This window comes from Prunus dulcis, chromosome 3, assembly GCF_902201215.1.
Source record: "Prunus dulcis chromosome 3, ALMONDv2, whole genome shotgun sequence".
In the NCBI taxonomy this organism is placed as follows: domain Eukaryota; kingdom Viridiplantae; phylum Streptophyta; class Magnoliopsida; order Rosales; family Rosaceae; genus Prunus; species Prunus dulcis.
Genome location: NC_047652.1, coordinates 16,999,436 through 17,020,647, shown reverse-complemented (window position 1 = coordinate 17,020,647; position 21,212 = coordinate 16,999,436). Strand labels below are relative to the sequence as shown.

At 36.7% G+C, this 21,212-nt stretch overlaps 2 protein-coding genes and 2 pseudogenes across 2 annotated transcripts; all 4 read left to right on the top strand.

The window, feature by feature from the left end:
- Nucleotides 1-490: 490 nt before the first annotated feature.
- LOC117620823 (auxin response factor 6-like) lies at nucleotides 491-8,006 on the top strand. The gene is made up of 14 exons (XM_034351061.1): nucleotides 491-1,215; nucleotides 1,780-1,892; nucleotides 2,378-2,476; nucleotides 2,557-2,613; nucleotides 2,695-2,853; nucleotides 2,958-3,042; nucleotides 4,058-4,148; nucleotides 4,310-4,474; nucleotides 4,549-4,671; nucleotides 4,761-4,836; nucleotides 4,984-5,131; nucleotides 5,229-6,418; nucleotides 6,581-6,771; nucleotides 7,235-8,006. Exons 1-14 carry the CDS (start codon nucleotides 1,161-1,163, stop codon nucleotides 7,440-7,442), a joined length of 2,760 nt encoding a protein of 919 aa, XP_034206952.1. The 5' UTR covers nucleotides 491-1,160; the 3' UTR covers nucleotides 7,443-8,006.
- Nucleotides 8,007-9,460: 1,454 nt separating this feature from the next.
- LOC117621887 lies at nucleotides 9,461-11,831 on the top strand (annotated as a pseudogene).
- Nucleotides 11,832-15,803: 3,972 nt separating this feature from the next.
- LOC117621886 (wall-associated receptor kinase-like 6) lies at nucleotides 15,804-19,574 on the top strand. Its single transcript, XM_034352420.1, has 4 exons — nucleotides 15,804-15,820; nucleotides 16,194-17,071; nucleotides 17,188-17,424; nucleotides 18,415-19,574. The coding sequence occupies exons 1-4, from the start codon at nucleotides 15,804-15,806 to the stop codon at nucleotides 19,572-19,574; spliced, it is 2,292 nt and encodes a 763-aa protein (XP_034208311.1).
- Nucleotides 19,575-20,385: 811 nt separating this feature from the next.
- The window catches only part of LOC117621884, a 13,830-nt pseudogene continuing 13,003 nt past the window's right edge, over nucleotides 20,386-21,212 (top strand).

Below are 21,212 nucleotides of genomic sequence, written 5' to 3'. Positions count from 1 at the left end.
GTTGCCAAATGTGGGCACACATGGGGACGTTCTATTAAATTTAAAGACATTTCAACTCAAACCATGCACAAATTAAGTCTCCCAAACTGACATTTAGGGAAGTTAGATCAAAAGCTTTATGGAGAAAACAATAACAGAGTTCACTATAAATGTAATTTAACTTACTTCAATTTCAAAACTATTTAATTCACATGGAGAAACCAATGATAACCAAATCATCTTTCCCTTTTATGAAATAAAAATGAAAATTTTCCAAAAGCCAACATGAAAAAGATTGGCAAATTCCAAAAGAGGAATAAAGGGAAAATTGAATGGCAGGGGAGAAAAATAGAAAGGAAAAAAGGGCCTTGAGAGAGGGTAGTGGCCAAGATTGCAAAAAGGGGAAAAAGGCTAGGGTAAAATAGGGAGAGAAGTTAGATTTTTGGCCCTTCTATTTCTATTTGCTTCTGACAGCCATCCCTATGAACATTACATTACCCCACCAGCAATAATTACCACTGTATTAATTGATCGTAGACCAAACAAGCCCTCAACGAAGACCAATAAAGCTTCTCTCAACCGAACTCTCTCTCTCTATCTTTCTCTCTCAAGCTTCACAAGCAGCAGACCAAGCTAAAGCTCAGCTCTTTTGGCAGTCAAATCGGTGCTTCTGAAAATGTCACTCTCAGCTCAGTAAGAGTTCTCTCATTCTCTGTTCAAGCTTACTTGCTAAGTTACTGTTCAATTTCTGAGATCTGGGTAGTCTAGGGTTTCTGTGGAGCTTGCAAGTGTTCATAAATTTCTGAGCTTGGAGGTGTCAGTTGGGGGTTTAGGGTTCTTATTAGGGTAAATGTGGTGGGTTTTGGTAGGGTGAAGAAGATCTGGGGCGTATGAGGGTGAGAGGTGTTGTCTTCTGTATTGGCACTGGTTTTGGATGATATTTTCCCAGAGGTGTAGTTGATATTTTCTGGTTTTTGCTTGGGGGGGGTGGGGGGTGGGCTTACTTTCACTGCATTTGATGATTTAGAGGTGAAAGGTTTCAGAAATGGGTGCTAATATGTGCAAGGAATAAGGAGGGGACTGATATTTGAATCTTTGTTTAAGTTGGGTTTGGTTTTACTGGGGCTAAAGGGGGTTTCAGTAGGTGGTGAAAGGAGGTTGCATTTCGGGCTTTCGAAGAAATGAGACTTTCGTCTTCATCCTCGGCTTCGGGTTTTAATCACCAGCCTCAGGAAGGTATGCACTTTTTTGTGCTTTATTTGGCTCGTTCCATTTTTCTCGTCTGAAATTTAATGCGTCCTTAAAAGCATTAGTTAATCGACTCTGAGGCATTATCTTGCATACATTTATGCTTCTTTTGTTTTGGATTTAGTCTAAACGATTGAGCCACGTTTTAGGTGACCGTTATATGTGCATGTCTTAAATAAGCGGTCACTGAACAGACCTAGTGAATATTCATTTCACCAGTGTTTGTGTGTCTTTCCGGAGTTAATTCATTGTAAAAATAGTCACATTCTCTGCATATGTTGCTTGTCTGTTCGAGAATTGAGTTTAAGGTGACTAAACACCCATCTTACTATTTTACAATTATCTCAACTGCCCATTCACTGCTTGATGGGGTTCTGGGTGGAAATTTGGTTTTATGATTTGAAGTGGTTGCACCTGTAACCGAATTAACAACATGCCATTATCACTAAAACTAGTCTTGCATTTCTGTCTTCAATTAATTTAAGAGTTAGGATTTTGATGCTATGAATTTCATGTCACGCATACTCATGCAAGCATAGAAACTATGTGCAGGGGAGAAGAAATGTTTGAATTCTGAGCTTTGGCATGCATGTGCGGGGCCCCTGGTGTCTTTGCCTCTTCTTGGAAGTCGTGTAGTCTACTTTCCACAGGGTCACAGTGAGCAGGTCAGCAACTGGATCGCTATCTCATTTATTGTTGAATTCAAATTTTTCCTTCTGAATGGTATCAGGAGAAAACATTTGGTTGGTTTGCAGTATGTAGAATAGGAACTTTGGTTGTTTTATTGATTCAAGGAAGTCTCTTGTTACTATTGTCTTATTTTTGTCTAATAAGTTTGAAATGTAGGCTGTGTAATTATAGATGTATGTTCAATCACTCCTATAGAAAAAAATAAAAAATAAAGGATGGGTTGAAGGTTTTCTTTTTACTTCTTTGGTATTTACATAGTGTCCAGTTATAACTTTGTCTCTTATTCATTTTATACATATCATTACATCAATTACTTTAATATAATCCAAAACTTATGAGTACGATTGTTGTGTGCTTAAGCAGCTGAAGCTTCTAATATCTATTAACCACAACGTCCTGAACACTAATTTTTGAGAGGGTATTCAGTAATTGTTTTTAATTCTTGGTATTTCTTGTACAGGTTGCTGCATCAACCAATAAGGAAGTGGATGCCCATATTCCAAATTACCCCAACTTGCCTCCACAACTAATATGTCAGCTGCATAATGTGACAATGCATGTAAGTGTCAGCCGGTTTGCATCTTCTCTGTGCCATTTCACGGGATGCTCCTTAATTTTTTTTAATTTTGTATGGTACAGGCAGATGTGGAGACTGATGAAGTATATGCTCAAATGACCCTACAACCATTAAGTCCGGTACTGTACTTTTCTGTTTTTGACTTGTGACTTTGTGAGTCAAGTAATTTTCATCATGTATTAACATAAACTGTTTTGTAGCAAGAGCAAAAAGATGTATACCTATTGCCTGCGGAGTTGGGTGCTGCCAGCAAACAGCCAACCAACTATTTTTGTAAAACTTTGACTGCAAGTGATACTAGCACGCATGGAGGATTCTCTGTTCCCCGCCGTGCAGCTGAAAAAGTCTTTCCTCCTCTTGTAGGTTTCCTCTTTTTTGAGTGGCCTTAGCATCATGTTTGATTTTCTGTGTTTTCATCTCATGAAATTGGTTTCAATAATTTAATTTTTTACTATACCTTCAGGATTACTCACAGCAGCCCCCAGCTCAGGAACTAATTGCAAGGGATCTTCATGATAATGAGTGGAAATTTAGACATATATTTCGAGGTGAGTGTGAATTTGTTCAGAATTCTGTTTTATATCTGCTTTCATTACTCTTTATTATTCTTCAAGTCTGCACCTCTAGCTTAGATGCAAAATTAAGACCACTGAGTGCAAGTATACTAGACAGTTCGCACGCTTGCTGTTCTAAGTGTCAAAAGTGAAAGATTTGGAGAAATTGTATTTTTAATGGCATGAGCAATATCTCATTAAAAAATTAAAAATTTTATTGTTTACTTGAACTTAAAAATCTGTAATTCCTAAACCTACCTGCTATAGTAATTGCCTAAAGACCCCAGTGAGGATGTGGCAAACAAATAATGAAATAAAGTAGCCCTGTCTTTGAATCTGCCTAAACATATAATAATCAAAAGGTAGAGCGGCCCAAGCAACCAGACAATGTAACAACTTTTTTTTTATGTCCTGGATTATGTAAATGTTGACAATTATTAAATTTGGCTGCCCTTGGGTCATATATTTTATGGCAAGTTTGATTTCTGTTCTCCTGAGTAACTTAACCATTATTCTGGGGTTAGGATAGCAATAGCATGCACTCTCCTTTTGGAGGTTTTTTTCTTCTTCTTCTGCTTCAGTGAGCTATTCAAAAAGTTGCAGCTGTCAAGAGAAAATAATTGAACTGTAGCAAGAAATTAGATTAAAGGGAATGGGTAACCAAGAGTGTTACACCACATGGATGATCAACAACCATTCAACCCTCTCAGTCTCTCACAAATTAAGAAGAAATAGTTGTAGGTCTTATTGACCCAACAAATGTTTTTGAATTTTTTGTTTCTTCTGTAGTTGTTCTTGCCCTCATTGTGGTTGAAAGGCAAGAACTGCCTGTCATATATCTTGATCACATTGGGCTTACGCATGAATGAGCCTTGTGGGATACTTGGTTTAGAGTTCAATGATTTTATAGACTGTTGTGTACTTTCTTTATCTAGGTTTTATTTTTTAATATACTGTCTGCAACATGCAATTCTGGTTTCTAATTTCTTTTTTCCATGCTATTGTGCAGGCCAGCCCAAGAGGCATCTTCTCACGACAGGATGGAGCGTGTTCGTTAGTGCCAAACGACTTGTTGCTGGTGATTCAGTCCTTTTTATTTGGTAATTTTAAACAGTTATTCTGTTCTTCACATGATTGAATATGTTTCTCTTCTTTTTTCTTTTTTTGGGGAATGTGCTGTGGGGAAGGGGGTGATTGGAGTTATTAGGGCAAGAATTGTGGTAATTATTAATTTTTCTTCAAATATGTTGTCTTCAATCAGGAATGAAAAGAATCAGTTACTCTTGGGTATTCGGCGAGCAAATCGTCCACAGACTGTTATGCCCTCATCAGTTTTGTCAAGTGATAGCATGCACATTGGTCTTCTTGCTGCTGCAGCTCATGCAGCTGCAACAAATAGTCGCTTTACAATATTTTATAATCCAAGGTGAGTATCTGCTACTTCTCTAGATTGTAGATCCTACTTGTTACATCTTATTAATCAATTTGCTTATAATGCAGGGCTAGTCCATCTGAGTTTGTGATACCCCTGGCCAAGTATGTTAAAGCTGTCTATCATACACGGGTTTCTGTGGGCATGCGATTTAGGATGCTGTTTGAAACAGAAGAGTCAAGTGTCCGTCGGTAGGTTAATTATCTTCATAGTTATATATATAGTTTATGCTTAGCATTTATTTAAGTGATAATTTTTGTTTGTTTTTCTTTTCCTTCAGATACATGGGTACAATAACTGGTATCAGTGATTTAGATTCTGTGCGTTGGACAAATTCACATTGGCGCTCTGTGAAGGTTTGTTGGGAGCATTTTGTGATTTTCATGCTCATGAAAATTCAAATATTTTGCATAAGTTTCACAAGTTTTTGAAAGAGATGTGGCCAGCTTTTTTAACATTTTCAGGTGACAAAAGGTTTGTAAACGGGTTCTCTGCTAATGCAGGTTGGCTGGGATGAATCCACTGCAGGGGAGAGGCAGCCTAGAGTTTCATTGTGGGAGATTGAACCACTAACAACATTCCCAATGTATCCATCCCCATTCCCCCTGAGACTGAAGCGACCATGGCCATCGGGCATTCCCTCTTTCCACGGTATCTTTGTTTTTATGCTTGAGGAACACATGGTGTCTTATGTGTCAAAAATTGTTTTCTTTGTCCCCTCTAATACTCAGTGGTATGTTCATTTCAGGGCTCAAAGATAGTGATATGGGCATTAACGCTCCACTGATGTGGCTCCAAGGAGGGGTTGGAGATCAGGGGATTCAATCTTTGAACTTTCAGGGATTTGGGGTTACTCCCTGGATGCAGCCGAGGCTTGATGCTTCTATGGCAGGTCTACAACCTGAGGTATACCAAGCAATGGCAGCTGCCGCACTTCAAGAAATGAGGACAGTGGATTCTTCTAAATGTGCTTCACAGTCGCTTCTGCCCTTCCAGCAATCTTCAAATGTTTCTAATGGGCCGGCTGCTGTGCTTCAGAGACAGGTTTTACCGCAGTCTCAATCTCAAAATACTTATCTTCAGAGCTTTCAAGAAAACCAAGCTCCTGCTCAGGCTCAGGTTTTGCAACAACAGTTGCAGCGTTACCATCCCTATAGTGATCAGAGGCAACAACAGCAGCTGCAGCAGCACCAGCAACAACAGCAGCTGCAGCAGCAACATCAACAGCAGCTTCAACAATCCCATCATCTGCACCAATTGTCTGTTCAGCAGCAGATCCCGAATGTCATGTCTGCTCTGTCCAATTTTGCCTCAGCCACTCAATCCCAGTCTGCATCTCTGCAAGCTATCCCTTCACAACCTCAGCAACAGAGCTTTCCTGACCCTGTTGGAAATCCCATATCTTCATCTGATGTTCCCCCTATACATAGTATATTAGGTTCCCTATCACAAGATGGAGCATCCCACTTACTTAACTTAAGTGGATCCAACTCTGTAATTTCGTCTTCCTTGTTACCCAAGCAGATCGCAGGCGAACAGCAGCTATCATCTGGAGCTGCTCAATGTGTGCTACCCCAGGTGGAACAGTTGGGAACACCACAGTCAAATATCTCTGAGCTCACTGCCTTGCCTCCGTTTCCTGGTAGAGAGTACTCTGCATTCCAAGGTGGTACTGATCCCCAAAGCAATCTTTTGTTTGGGGTGAACATTGATTCCTCATCTCTTATGCTGCATAATGGGATTCCAACCCTGAGAAATATTGGCAATGGAAATGATTCATTGTCTATGCCGTTTGGTGCTTCCAGTTACACCAGTGCCACGGGCAATGATTTTCCACTTAATTCAGACATGACTACTTCAAGTTGTGTAGATGAATCAGGTTTCTTGCAGTCTTCAGAAAATGTGGACCAAGTAAATCCAACTCGAAACTTTGTGAAGGTAAGATAAGATAGTGTGATTGTGTATTACAAGCATTTTATTCTTAACAGAATGGTCAGATGCATGGGAAGTCTTCTTCCATGTGAATACTTGTTCAAAAGAATTAGTACTTTTTCTGAGTGGTTACTCATATTCTTTTTATTAAATGTTGCAATTTGGTAGGTTCACAAGTCAGGGTCCTTTGGGAGGTCACTGGATATTTCAAAATTCAGCAGCTATGATGAGCTGCGCAGTGAGCTCGCTCGTATGTTTGGCCTTGAAGGCCAATTAGAGGACCCTCAGAGATCAGGCTGGCAGCTTGTATTTGGTGACCGGGAGAATGATGTTCTTCTCCTTGGTGACGACCCTTGGCAGTAAGTCCCAAATTGTATTTCATCATTTCACTTATACTAGTCAATTATTATACACTCTGTTTGCTTTGGCAATTCTGAAATTCGAGCTTCCCATGCATTTCAGTTATTACTGTTCTTTTGTAAAATGTTTCATCCTGGATTACTGGGCGCAAGTTTAATGTTTTCGAAGTAGCTACTGTAATGATTTTATTCTGTATGTCAAATTGTTAAAAGTGTAGGAGCTGGTATCCCAAATTTGTGGACAGAAACAGCGGTAATGTTTAAAAAACGCCTTGAGGTTTAAAGTGTTGTAGGAGTAGCTTAAGCCATTTTAAATCGTCGACTGTTTTCTCACTTTTTCAAGAGTTTTAAGTTACTATTTTGCATGTGTACGTCCCTGAGCCTTAAACAATAGTCTTCTGAAGTTTTGAACTGTTCTTTTTCATGATTCAGTTGAAGTAAATGATTCTTCTCTTATATTCAGGGAGTTTGTGAACAATGTGTGGTATATCAAGATACTCTCGCCACTTGAAGTGCAACAGATGGGAAAGGAAGGCCTCAATTGTGCGGCTTCTGTCCCAAGCAATAAGCTTTCCAATGGTGGCAACAACACCTGCGATGACTACGTGAGTCAACAAGACGTGAGAAACTCAACCAATGGGATTGCATCGTTGGGCTCACTGGACTACTAAAAGGCCAGTGCTTTGCTAAAAATGGAAAATTAAAAATTGGCTGCGAATGATGAGTGTTTTAACTATGCTAGTAGTGTTGTTCGTAAAAAAGAATTGTTAGCATTCTTTTACCCTTTTCTGTGGTCGGTGGAGATGTACTGCTTTGGGCCAAGTCTATTTGAAGCTTGCATGTCAGCTTATAATTATATACTGTAAATTATAGTAGGAAGGAATCTTGTTTCTGAAACTACCACTACAGCACGTAGAACAACACGCACCCTAAAGAGAGATTGCTTGATGTCCGAGTCCGATAGCACTTTCTATGCTATCTTGTCTTGTAATTTATTATTAAATGAAATTAAGCACTCACTTGTATCATTAATCAGACTGTTCCAAGTGCCAACCTGTTCCATTACTATTTTGACAATCTTAAGTTTCGATTAAATTCTGTACGCTTCATGGCCGAAAGTACCTGATTGGTTTAACTCTGGTCATTGCATTTGTGCATTTTCACCGGCTGCATGCATGTAGTATGTGTGTATATGTAGAGAATGCTCTCTTATGAGACTCATGTTGCCAAACAAATGCTTGATTGTGAATGTGTTTTCAAGGTTGCTACTTTTATTAGATTTCAAGGGGATAATGCTTCCTTGCCAGCTACCCACTGACAGGTGCGGCAGATGCGACAGACAGACGAGAAATGAGATAGGATTAGGATAAATTAAAGATCCTATTTATTTGATATATAATCAAAAGAGGAAAAGTTTGATGCATGATGGTATTGATACAATGATGCTCATCTTTTGTCACATTAATGTTCTGTAATTAATGTGACTTCTAGTTGGTTTTTTGCTGCATGTACCTCGTGGGGCATACTGGTGAATGCATTGCTTTACGACTAGAGGAGCTGGGTCCATATATACGCGCGTACCTTCTCAACAAAAACGCTTAATGCAAACTATAGTTAGTACTAACCACAGAGAAGGGAAGGTTATTCTACTTGTTGTTTAATTTAATCGTTTAATTAAATTATTAGAATAATACTGAATGTTGTTCCTCCTACAAATTTCACTCAAGACAACGTGTTAGATCAAAGATAAACATTCCCACAAAAAAAGAAGAATTAAAAATTGAACTCTCAGATTAATTTACTATGAAATTTCTCTCTTCAATATCTGCTTTGAATATGTTGAAACTAGCAAATTAATATATGTAAAATATAAACTAATGCAACTAAGAGGGTCTTTTTTTAAATTATATATTTTAAAATAATATAGCCGCACGGCTTGCCTACCAATTTTTTTTTTATATAAAAAAATTAGTATAGCCGTGCGGCTATACTTGTTTTCACACATATAGGCGCCCTTTTTTTTTTCCCCCATAAAGAGTATAACCGCGTGGTAATATGCGGGTATTTATTATTATTATTATTATTATTATTATTATTTTTTAATAGTATACCGCTTGGTTACATGGGCATTTTTTGGAAAAAATAGTATAGCCGCGCGGCTAAACCTTTTTTGACATGTGAGTCACCTTTTTTTAAATATAAATCTTGAGGGCTATACCATTTTTATATGTGGGTTATTTTTTATACTAAATAGTGCAGCCGCGTGGCTATACACGGGTATTTTATTTTATTTTAAATAGTATAGCCGCGAGGCTGCACTACGGAATTTCTTAAAAATAAAATAAATATGTAGTATGTACTTCTCACAAAACTAAGATGAGATATCAGAAAAAGAAGAGGAATAATTATGGCAAGAATGCAATTGCAAGTTCAACATATGATATTCATTCTTCTATTGTTATGGCACATAACAACTAATAGTACTACACCGACCTCATCAAAATTTGCAGCGCCGGCGACAGCAAAGCCTAATTGCAGAACGCACTGTGGAAATGTTAGCATCCCATACCCTTTTGGAATTGAACCAAATAAAGATTGTTAGTTTCAACTAGAATGCAACAAATCTAGCGGGGACAAGCCATTCCTGAGGCTGGCCCAGCTGGAGGTGCTTAGCATTTCTATCGAAGGCATGCTTCAGTTTAAGTACCCTGTTACTCTCTTCAGCTGCAAGGGAAAGGAAACTCGCCGAGCTCCAAATTTGACTGGAAGCCCCTTCCTATACTCGGAGACATACAATATTTTCACAGCTGTGACTTGCGGTCATCTTGCCACTGTGAGATCAGAAAAGCATGTTTTTCACGGATGCGAATCAACTTGTGATTGGAGTACAAACAATACTAATCACTGTGATATCGAAATCCAGACTAACATTCCTCCAAATCTCAGTGTTTTCACTACTGAAACACAAGGAAGATATCAAAATGGTGGTTGCGGCTATGCATTTCTTGTTGACCAAGATTGGTTTGTGAACAATTTATCAAGTTATAGAGCTATCCAGGGCATGGACAGCGTACCTGTGGTGCTAGATTGGAAGATCAGCTTAGACAATACTTCACTCAGATCCTTTAAAGGATTTATTGGAAAAGAGCCAGATAATTATGATTTTGAACGGAACTATATTATTGACTCAACACCCTATTGTGAAATATACAATGCCACTACTTCTTCCACATACAATCAGTCAAGCCTTCACTGTTCCTGTCCGGCGGGCTTTGAAGGAAATCCTTATCTTCTCCACCCTTGTCAAGGTACGTAATTAATTAAATTTAAACCCTCTTTTAAAAAAATAAATACAAATTGAATTTATAGCTAACTTTTCATTCTGGAATTACCAAACTTCACCATTCACCATCTTGTTCATTTGCCTTTCTGTTATTACATTTCAGATATTGATGAATGCAAGGGCCTTAATCAGTGGAATGATCTGCTAGGTTTAAGGGAATTCGGAGGCAGTTCTATATGTGAGAATTTCTTTGGTGGTTATAAATGCTACTCAAATGTAACAAGAAGTACATGTGTGTATTATGGTGAAGCTAATTGGGAATGCTACTTCGAGATCTTATGACATCGAATCAGAACCATTCTTTTAGGTATGCTCCTATTCAGAGTTCATTATACTTTTGTTCTTTCTTCATGCAGACAGAGATGATCAATTTTCGAATTTCTAAAGAAAAAAAGTCGTTGCCAATAATTGACCTTTAGTCGAATGGCATTTAGATTTCACTGTATTGGAGAATGCTGTGGCTCCCAATCCTGCGAATTGCTTGATATATAATTTTTTATATATTACAGATGTGGTACGGTATGAATAAGTTGAAGTATATTTATATATTATATATGCAGGTCTTTTCATGGGTCCTGGACTATTGTTACTACTCGTTGGTGCATGGTATGCATACAAAGTCATAAAGAAAAGGAAAAACATCGAACTCAAGGAAAGGTTTTTCAAACGAAACAGTGGTTTATTGTTACAACAACAATTATCATAAAATGTTGAGAAAATCAAGTTGTTCAAATCAGAGGAGTTGGAGAAGTCCACTGACAAATACAACACTCCTAGAATTCTTGGTCAGGAAGGCCAAGGTACCGTCTACAAAGGAATGTTCGCAGATGGAAGAATCATTGCGGTAAAGAAGTCTAACATACTGGATGAAGGCCAACTTTCAGAATTCATCAATGAGGTTGTGATTCTTTCACAAATCAATCACAGAAATGTGGTTCGATCATTAGGTTGTTGTTTAGAGACTGAAGTTCCATTCTTGGTTTACGAATTCATACCGAATGGAACCCTTTCCCACTATATTCATGAGCAGAATGAAGACTTTACACTTACATGGAAAACGCGGTTATGAATTGCCACAGAAATTGCAGGAGCTCTATCTTAATTGCATGGTGCAGCTTCCTTTCCTATTTATCATAGAGATATCAAGTCTACCAACATACTCTTGGATGAGAAATACAGAGCAAAAGTTGCTGACTTTGGCAGTTCAAGATCAATTGTGATTGGCCAGACTCACTTGACCACAGTTGTACATGGCACATCTGGTTACTTGGACCCGGAATACTTCCAATCAACCCAATTTACAGAGAAAAGTGACGTCTATAGTTTCGGAGTTGTCCTTCTTGAGCTCTTGACTGGTCTACAACCAGTTTCTGCAGTAACAGGGTCACAAGGAAATGAATACAAAAGTCTTGCCACTTATTTCATTACTTCGATGCAGGAAGATCGTCTATTTGGCATTCTTGATGCTGGGGTTTTGATGGAAGGCTCCCAAACAGATATCATAACTTTTGCTAACCTTGCAATGAGATGCTTGAATTTGAATGGAAGGAATCGCCTCACAATGAGAGAGGTCGCGACGGAGTTGGAGGCCATTCAAATGTTGATTGAAAACACTTGTAATGTTCCACAGAATTACAACGGGGTTGAATCTGCTGTAAGTGACATAAATGAGCACTGGGAGAGTCAACCTCGAATGTTGGGCCAAGTTCACCATTAGATGAGTTTCCACAATTGTGATCCATTTTTAATTTGATGCTGTACAACATTATATGTTGTTTGGGATTATGATATGTTCTGTAAGGTATGCATGCTACTATATACGACTATAAATAATCTGAATAATCAGAGTAAATTAGTGGAAGGGACAGAGTATTAGTTGATTACAACCATGTATTCCTTGTTGAGCAAAATGGTTTCTGAGTTATTTATGAAATTTCAGTCCTATCCTGTGCAGGGAGGGAGATCATTCGTATGATAGGAATTTGTATGAAGAGACACTCTGTTGTGTTTCTTAGAGCAAGTCCACTGCAAGGCCTTTTGCCCGAGCAGGACAGGGCCTAAGTCTGCGAACGGCTCCATCGGGCAAGGGCAAGCCTGGGCAAGGCGCAAGCCCACAGGCAAGTCCAGCCCGTGCTTTTGCTTTGGTAAAATGACGCAATGCTGATGCCATATGAAGTCAGCAATCAATTTAAATAACAAAAAAATTGGAAAAAAAAAAACTAAAAAATTCAGATTTTTTTTAACTGTAAATATCTAGTCATATTTTTTTACTTCCCACATCAAAATTCTATACAAAAATCAAAATTCTGTATAATATTCTTTATTATAACTACAAATTTTATAATAAATACCTAGCCCTGTGTGGAAAGTCCCATTCTTAGTCGAGTAAACATCATCGAGGAAGAGTTACGAAGACAAACATTAATTGATGGTTTTAGAAGACTTGGTCAAATGAAAGCATCGCAGCTACACCCAATCTGGAAAATTCAACCAAAAAGCATAATTATTGCGTCATTGGCAAACTACCAATATAATAAGAGATATTTAGTGATATACCCATTTCTAGCACTAATATTATAAATAAATCCTACACAATTGAATTCCTATAAACAAACCCAAAAAAAACCCAAAAAATGATAGCTAGCCTTATTGAATTTAATATTGATTATTAAATTACTTTGATACCCTATTGAGTGCTTTGGGTATTTTTATGAGATTTTGGGGTTGGACTTGTTTTAAGAAATTGATGGCAGTTTTGTAATTTATAAGAAGTTAAAAGCTTTTTTGTTATGTTGTAAATGGGTTTTGGGTGTGTTTCTAAAGTTCATTTTATATAGGGTATTTTTATAATTTGGGCCCCCATATTGGGTATAATAGTGAATCTCCCATATAATAATCATTTTAGATTTCATTTTATTTATTTTAGCCAAGTCAAACGATAGATATATTATTAATAAAAATCGAAAGGCTCTAATAATCACATTCATATTCAGACCCAATATATGTTTCCAATAAATAATCATGATTAGAGTACTCTTCTACATAAATGAGATACAAAAGATAATCACGATTATGATACTCCCTAAATCACAGCCCTAAGAGCTTGAATCTAGCAACAAACCAATGTCTCCTTTAGAGACTTTTCCACGAAAAGTAAAAAAAGTAGCCCTAGATCAAATTTTAGATTTAGTTATAGATTAATCCATCGTGCCAGATCATACATTAACTATAGTATTTCGACTAGAATCAATTTAATAGTTAGATAAGTTCAGTATATATCAATCCATGGCGTGATGCTAAAATATAACTGGTGATTATTGTGACTATTTAGGGTGACGCTGGTAGTTTATGCCGCGGACCTAGTCCTAGTTGCGTCAGTGACGTCCTTGTCATATTTTCTTTAGTAAATTTAGGTTTTAGCAACAAAAAAACTTTTACTTTTGGAAAAAGCCAAAGTTTTTTCAAAAAAGACATAAAAACCTCTCAACTTTCTAATCAAAGACATGCAAATGTAAAGGATTCCTTAGGAAATTCAAAAATAAATAAGGGCAATTTTGTCCATTTTGGCTTCTTTTAAAAAATTTCTCTCCCCTTTGGGTTTTTCCAAAGTCTCCCTATTTCTTTCACGAATGATATTATATAGTTAGTCTACATTGACAAAAATGAAAATAAAAACTAAAATATGAAATCTATTTGAAATTTTTTTCACTTCCTAAATCTATTTGAGAGAGAATGAGAGATTGAAATGGTGTTATCTTCATTCTCTCTCTCAGCCTCATCCTAACTCCCATTCTCACTCTTATTTTTCTCTATATACTCTAGCATAAAAAATAAAAAATAAAAAAGAAAAAAAAATGGTTATCAAACAGGCCCTCAATAAATAATTAGGAATTCTAAGCTAACTAGAAGGTTACTAAGGGGGTGTTTGGTATCCTATTTAAATAGGGAACTCAAAGCAAAGGACCCACTACTGTAGTGGTTTGGAGTATTTACTCCCTCAAGCAAGGTCCTGGGTTCGAGTCCTAGCATCCGTGTTGTGTGTGTGAGTTTAATATGCTATCGCCCCTTTCAATAGGAAAGGAACTCAAAAAAAAATAAAAAATAAAATAGGGAACTCAAAAACTTTGATTTTTCTTAAAAACAAGGAGTTCTTAAATTTATTTTTAAGATTAAAAAACGTGTTTAGTATGCAACTTGAAAACTATTTTCAAATATTAAAATTTTGAGAACTTGTATGTTGTTAGAAAAAAAACTGAAAAAACTGATATTTTTTGTTTTTTTAATAATTGGGGTTCTTTTTAGTTGTTCTTGAGTTTGAGTTTTTAAAAATAGGGCTACCAAATATATTTTCTTTATTTTGGACTCAAATTCTGTTTTTGAGTTTAAAAAGTTGGATTCAAATTGAATACCAAACAGACACTAAATTATTTTAAGGAATGAAGGAGCAATTTCAAGCAATGAGGATATTGACCACTCCCGGTCAAACTAATCAAAGAGTCTAAGCTGGGAGATTATTAAATGAATTATGAGAGATGAACGATAAATTTCAAAGCAATGTCCTAGAAGCCGTTCCTATCAGTCCCCCCATTTATTCAAAATTTGATTTGTTACCCTTTTACTTTTGCCCTATTAAATTTCTACAATAAATTGATTAGATTACTGATTTTCCACACAATAAAATTAAAGAATAAGTACTTCCTCCACAAGTATCTTCTACAGTTAATTATACGCTTAGAGCATGAGTTTTCTGTTTTTTTTGTTTTTTGTTTTTGTTTGGATAAGACATGTGGCGATTATTGTGACTATTTAGGGTGACGATGGTGACACTGCGGACCTAGTCTTAGGAGCGCCAGTGACGTCCTTGTCATATTTCTTTCATGAATGATATTAAAGTCTAGTTAGTCTATATTAACTTTAGTAAACTAGTTAGGAAGTCCAAGTTAGGAGGTTACTAAATTATTTCGAGGAACGAAGGAGCAATTTCAAGGCAATGAGGATATTGGCAACGTCCCTGTCAAACTAATCAGAGAGTTTAAGCTAGGAGATTACTAATAGGAACAGCTTTAATAATTAGAACGGAAAAATCCATTAAATAATGAATTATTGATTCTAAGTCACCTTTCTTCGTATTCTTAATAAGAAATAATTGAGAAATGACAAAGCAATGTCCTACAAGCCGTCCCTGTCAGTCCCCCATTTATTCAAAATTTGATTTGTTACCCTTTTACTTTTGCGCTATTAAATTTCTACTATAAATTGATTAGATGACTGATTTTCCACACAATAAAATTAAAGAATAAGCACTTCTTTCCTCCACAAGTATCTTCTACAGGCAATTATATGGTTAGAGCAGGAGGATAATTTTTATTTTTTTTGGCTGCAGATAAGGCATGTGGCAAGGGCATGTCAGCGTGCATTAGAGAGTTCAGGTCACTTTGCTAGCAACAGAAAAAAAATTACATGTAATGAGAATATTACTGTTTTGCTATTTCTAATCTATAACATAATAACACGTGAAAAAATGACCCAACATGTTATTGTTTTATTGTCCAGGAATACATGGGATTTTCTCTTTACTAGAGATTCTGGTGTAACTGAGATTTAGGGCTGATCCACAAAGAAAAAAACAATCAATGAATTAACGTGACTTTCTGATTAATTTGAAAGACATGTAACATCATAATTCGCAATGGGACTAAGTCCAAGGTAATACCAAGTTGATATGTGTTCCTAGTCCATATTAATTAATACATCAGTCAAGTATGGCAGCTACAATATTAATTAATACATTATATTACGGACAGACACATGATTTAATATTAATAAATAAATTAAATTATAGACCGACAGATGATTTGTCAAGTTGTTATTGCCTAATTTTTTTTCCCTTCGGAAACTCCCGAACCCTATATCAAAGGTACCTTCTCAACAAAAACGCTCCATGTAATCTACATAGTTAGTAACCAACTAAGGTCAGAATCATATATAGAGAGAAAGAGGAGGAAGAGGAATTAATAATGTCAATGCAATTGCTAGGTCATCATCATGTGAGCCTGTTCGTTTTGTTGTTTTGGTGCAGCATAGTTACCGAAACCAAACCAGCGTCATCATCAGTATTAGCTACGCCTATAGCAAAGCCTAATTGCACGACGCACTGCGGAATTAATGTCAGCATCCCTTACCCTTTCGGGATTGGACCTGACAAAGATTGTTACTTTAATGAATGGTTTCAGATAGACTGCAACGAGTCTACTGGGCACAAGCCTTTCTTGAGGAGCGCCCAAATGGAGGTGCTCAACATTTCTATTGATGGCACCCTTCAGGTTAAAAGCCCTGTTACTTTCTTCGGAGGTTGCAAGGGAAAGGAAACTCGCCAAGCCCCAAATTTGACGGGAAGCCCTTTTGTGTACTTGGACAGAGAAAACATGTTCACTGCAGTCAGCTGCGGCCGTCTTGCTAACATGAGATCAGATGAGAATGTTGTTCATGGATGCAATTCAACTTGTGACGATCAGAGTACAGATAGTGCTACTTATCGCTGCGGTACCATTGGAACTAACTGTTGCCAGACTACCATTCCTCCAAATATCAGCGTTTTCACTACTGAGATACAGCCAAGAGATCAAATTGATGGTTGCAACTATGCATTTCTTGTTGACCAAGATTGGTTTTTGAAGAATTTATCAAGCTACAGAGCTATCCAAGGAATGGACAGCGTTCCCGTGGTGCTGGAATGGAACATCAGCTTAGACAACACTTCACACAAAGCATTTGAAGGATTTATTGGAAGAAGAGCAGCATTTGATGGACATAACTATAATGACTTTAATAACGACTCAACACCCTATTGCGAAATATATAATGCCACTACTTCTTCAACATACAATCAGTCAAGCGTTCATTGCTTCTGTCCGGGGGGCTTTCAAGGAAATCCTTATCTTCTCCAACCTTGTCAAGGTACGTACGTAATTAATTAAAACCCTTCCATTCTGTTATCCAAAGCTTCGTTCTGGAATGAGCCAACTTCAACATTCATCATCATATTCATTTGTCTTTCTGTTATTATATTTCAGATATTGATGAATGCAAGCTTAATCCGTGTATGGACGATTCTTTTGTGCTAGCTTCGGGGAATTTCAGTGGCAGTCCTATATGTGAGAATGTCGCTAGTGGTTATACATGCTACTCAAATGTAACTGTTCTTTTAGGTGTTCCTACATGTGAATATTATGGTGGAGGTGGAGGTGGTATGCATTGCTACTACAGGCCAAAGAAGCCACTGCCCTCTCGAATCAGAACTGTTCTTTTAGGTATGCTCTTATACTGTTTAGAGTTCATTATTATTAATATAGACCAATTCCATGCTAAAATTGTTAGGCTCAATTTGCATTTATTATTTATGTTCTATGGCTATTTTGGCCCTGAAGATAAATAATGAAAACAAATTAAAGTATGTACTTTTAAACACTTGAGGCTAGAATAAAAAATCGTATATGTATGGGGTGGATCCGTGGCACCAAAAAACCCATTGACACAAGTTTTTAACCTCACATATATCTTAGCAAACCTCAAATAATCTTAGCAAAAAACCGTATATATTCTCCCAAGGCAAACTAATCATATAGTTGAGATTATTGACCTTTTTTTTCCAAATGCAATCTTAGCCATTAAAACTTCTGCAATTTAAATTTTGAAAATGTGCGTATAAATTTGTGGCTTTTTGTGTGTCTCCCGACCTCACCCTATATATACAGAAATTCTCCTATGCAAACTTCTATATACACACATTGGAACTCAAAAAAGATATTTAACTGGAAAAACTTTCACTTTAGCTAAACAATATGAAATTACAGAATGAGTTTCTAAAATACGTAACCCAAGAGGTTTACGTTCGCTGTTTCGCTATCATAATAGTTAGAGTTCTTTTAATGCTCCCAAAAAAGAAGATAATTTGAACCTGAAGGGATAGAAAATGGTAAAAAAGGATAATTTAATGCTCCCAAAAAAATAATAAATAAAATTTTGTTTTGGTTCCATATAAGCATTTTCAACCTTTATATCATGAAACCCTAAAGGCTAAAAAGGATGTGTCAAAATTTGTGATTTTGTGTGTGTATATATATATATATGTATATATATATAGCTTTCATTGAGGGAATACTCAAATAAGCTTATTTGAGAGACACCTTTGTAGGGCCCACTCCACATTTTATTTCACTAATCAAAACCCATAGTGATACAAATACGGTATGCATAGTTTTATCCAATTATAATTCCAAGTATATATTATATATATGCAGGTGTTTTCATGGGTCCCGGACTATTGTTGCTACTCGTTGGTGCATGGTATGCATACAAAGTCATAAAAAAAAGGAAAGACATTAAACGCAAGGAAAAGTTTTTCAAACGAAATGGTGGTTTATTGTTACAACAACAATTATCATCAGGTGAAATCAATGTTGAGAAAATCAAGTTGTTCAAATCAGAGGAGTTGGAGAAGTCCACTGACAAATTCAACGTTGATAGAATTCTTGGCCAAGGAGGCCAAGGTACCGTCTACAAAGGAATGTTTGCAGATGGAAAAGTGGTTGCGATAAAGAAGTCTAAGATAATAGATGAAGGTCAACTTTCAGAATTCATCAATGAGGTTGTGATTCTTTCACAAATAAATCACAGAAATGTGGTTCAACTTTTGGGTTGTTGTTTAGAGACGGAAGTTCCACTCTTAGTTTACGAATTCATACCGAATGGAACCCTTTCCCACTATATTCATGAGCAGAATGAAGACTTTCCATTTACATGGAAAATGCGGTTACGAATTGCAACAGAAATTGCAGGAGCTCTATCGTACTTACATGGTGCAGCTTCGTTTCCTATATATCACAGAGACATCAAATCTACCAACATACTCTTAGATGAGAAATACACAGGAAAAGTTGCTGACTTTGGAACTTCAAGATCAATTGTGATTGGCCAGACACACTTGACCACCGTTGTACAGGGCACATTTGGTTACCTGGACCCTGAATACTTCCAATCAAGCCAATTTACGGAGAAAAGTGATGTCTATAGTTTCGGAGTTGTCCTAGTTGAGCTCTTGACCGGACTACAACCAGTTTTTGCAGTAATCGGGTCACAAGAAAAAGAACGCAGAAGTCTTGCCACTTGTTTCATTATTTCGATGGAGGAAGACCGACTATTTGACATTCTTGATGCTAGGGTTGTGATGGAGGGCTCCAAAACAGATATCACAACTTTTGCTAACCTTGCAATGAGGTGCTTGGATTTGAATGGAAGGAACCGCCCCACTATGAGAGAGGTCACGGCGGAGTTGGAGGCCATTCAAATGTTGATTGAAAAATCTTCTAATGCTCAACATAATTATAATGGGGTTGAACTTTCAAGTTCAACAGAGTCAGCCTCGGATACGGGCACAAATTCAACATCTGATGAATTTTGACGATCATCTTTTGAGACATGGTAAACAAGTTAATTAAAACACTTGGGTCTTGTAAAATATGTTTAATTTGATGCTGCACACTATTATATGTTGTTTTAGATTATGATGTTCTGTAAGGTAATGTATGCTACGTACTATCAGTAATAATCTGAGAAGTAAATATTCAGTGAATAGGCATTGGTTTGTTTAGGGTGAGAGAGGGTTCTTGAGAATTCTAAGAGTTTAGGTGTCTAAGGGTTTATAATGACTCAAGACCCTATTGCTTTAAGTCTAATGCCACTATGACATACAATAATCGTTCAACGGTCAAATGTTATTGTCCATACGGCTTTGAAGGAAGTCCCTATCTTCTCCAAGCTTGTCAAGGTAATAAATCTTCTAATTCTACTAACATGCAAGCTTCAAAACATGCATCAATATTGACCAGATCACTCTGCAAAACACTTTTTCTTAATTAATAGTAAATGGAAGAGAATGAAGTCGTCAAACATTGCTTGTCCTTTCCTCAGTTCTTGGGGCATTTCATCGAACAACTTGTCCTCGTTATTTTAGAAAAATATCAGATCCACAATTGAGCTACTAGGGCAATTTAATCGTGTACACAAAATTTTTGATCTGAACTAATTTTTATTTTTCGTTTGATAATTGCACTTTATTTATAAATAGTAATTAATACATAAAGGAAAATACTTATCTCTTACTTGTAAGTAGGAATTCCTACATTTTTGTCAATGGCAGTATGACATGTGTGTAGAAGTTTTTCTTTTTGTGTTTTTGATGAATTATTTTTGCAAATGCGTCAAACTATGATATGCAACAAGTAGGAGAATCTCCTTCCAGGGAATTGAGGCAAGTAATATCCATATAGAAATATAATTCTTATGTTTTTTGTTTTCCTTTGGCGTTGGCTAATATATTTCATTTCAGATATTGATGAATGCAAGGCCCTTAAGGAGTGTTACAATGCTGACTCTCCAAAATACGTTTTTTTTTTTTTTTTTTTTTTTTTTTTTTTTTTTTTTCGGACCATGGAACGTTAGTAACGCTTTATGTGAGAATATTGTTGGGGGGTAACATATGCTCTACTAAAATATAACTGGCGCTACCAGTGAGTTTTCATGCTACTTCAGAAACAGGCCTCCAACCTCTCGGTCAACCAAACTTAGGCCTATTCTTTTAGGTAAAATATATGCTTTCCTATATATATTTACTCTCCTTCATTTGGTTGATTATGGAAATTCATTTCACAGGTATACAAATGTGTTTGCATAATTATGTAGGTCTTGGAACTAGCATTGGACTACTGTTACTACTTATTTCTGCAAGGTGGGGATACAAAGTCATAAGGAAACAGAGAGATATTAAGCGCTATGGTGGTTTGTTGTTAGAAAAACAATTATCATCAAGTGAAGTTAGTGTTGAGAAAATCAAGTTGTTCAAATCGAAAGAGTTAGAGAAGTCCACCGACAATTTTAGCGCGGATAGGATTCTTGGCCAGGGAGGTCAAGGTACTGTTTACAAAGGTATGCTGGCTGATGGAAGAATTGTTGCTGTGAAAAAGTCTAAAATAGTGGACAAAGGCAAACTTTCAGAATTCATCAATGAGGTTGTGATTCTTTCACAAATCAACCACAGAAA

What these genes read in the sequence shown, in the direction of transcription:
- LOC117621886 (XM_034352420.1), top strand. An exon ending in TCTTCTCCAACCTTGTCAAG is followed by an intron (nt 17,072 to 17,187) that starts GTACGTACGTAA and finishes ATTATATTTCAG; the next exon opens with ATATTGATGAATGCAAGCTT. An exon ending in AATCAGAACTGTTCTTTTAG is followed by an intron (nt 17,425 to 18,414) that starts GTATGCTCTTAT and finishes ATATATATGCAG; the next exon opens with GTGTTTTCATGGGTCCCGGA.
- LOC117620823 (XM_034351061.1), top strand. Translation starts at nt 1,161, where the DNA reads ATGAGACTTTCGTCTTCATCCTCGGCTTCGGGTTTTAATCACCAGCCT. An exon ending in CACAGGGTCACAGTGAGCAG is followed by an intron (nt 1,893 to 2,377) that starts GTCAGCAACTGG and finishes TTTCTTGTACAG; the next exon opens with GTTGCTGCATCAACCAATAA. An exon ending in AAAAAGTCTTTCCTCCTCTT is followed by an intron (nt 2,854 to 2,957) that starts GTAGGTTTCCTC and finishes CTATACCTTCAG; the next exon opens with GATTACTCACAGCAGCCCCC.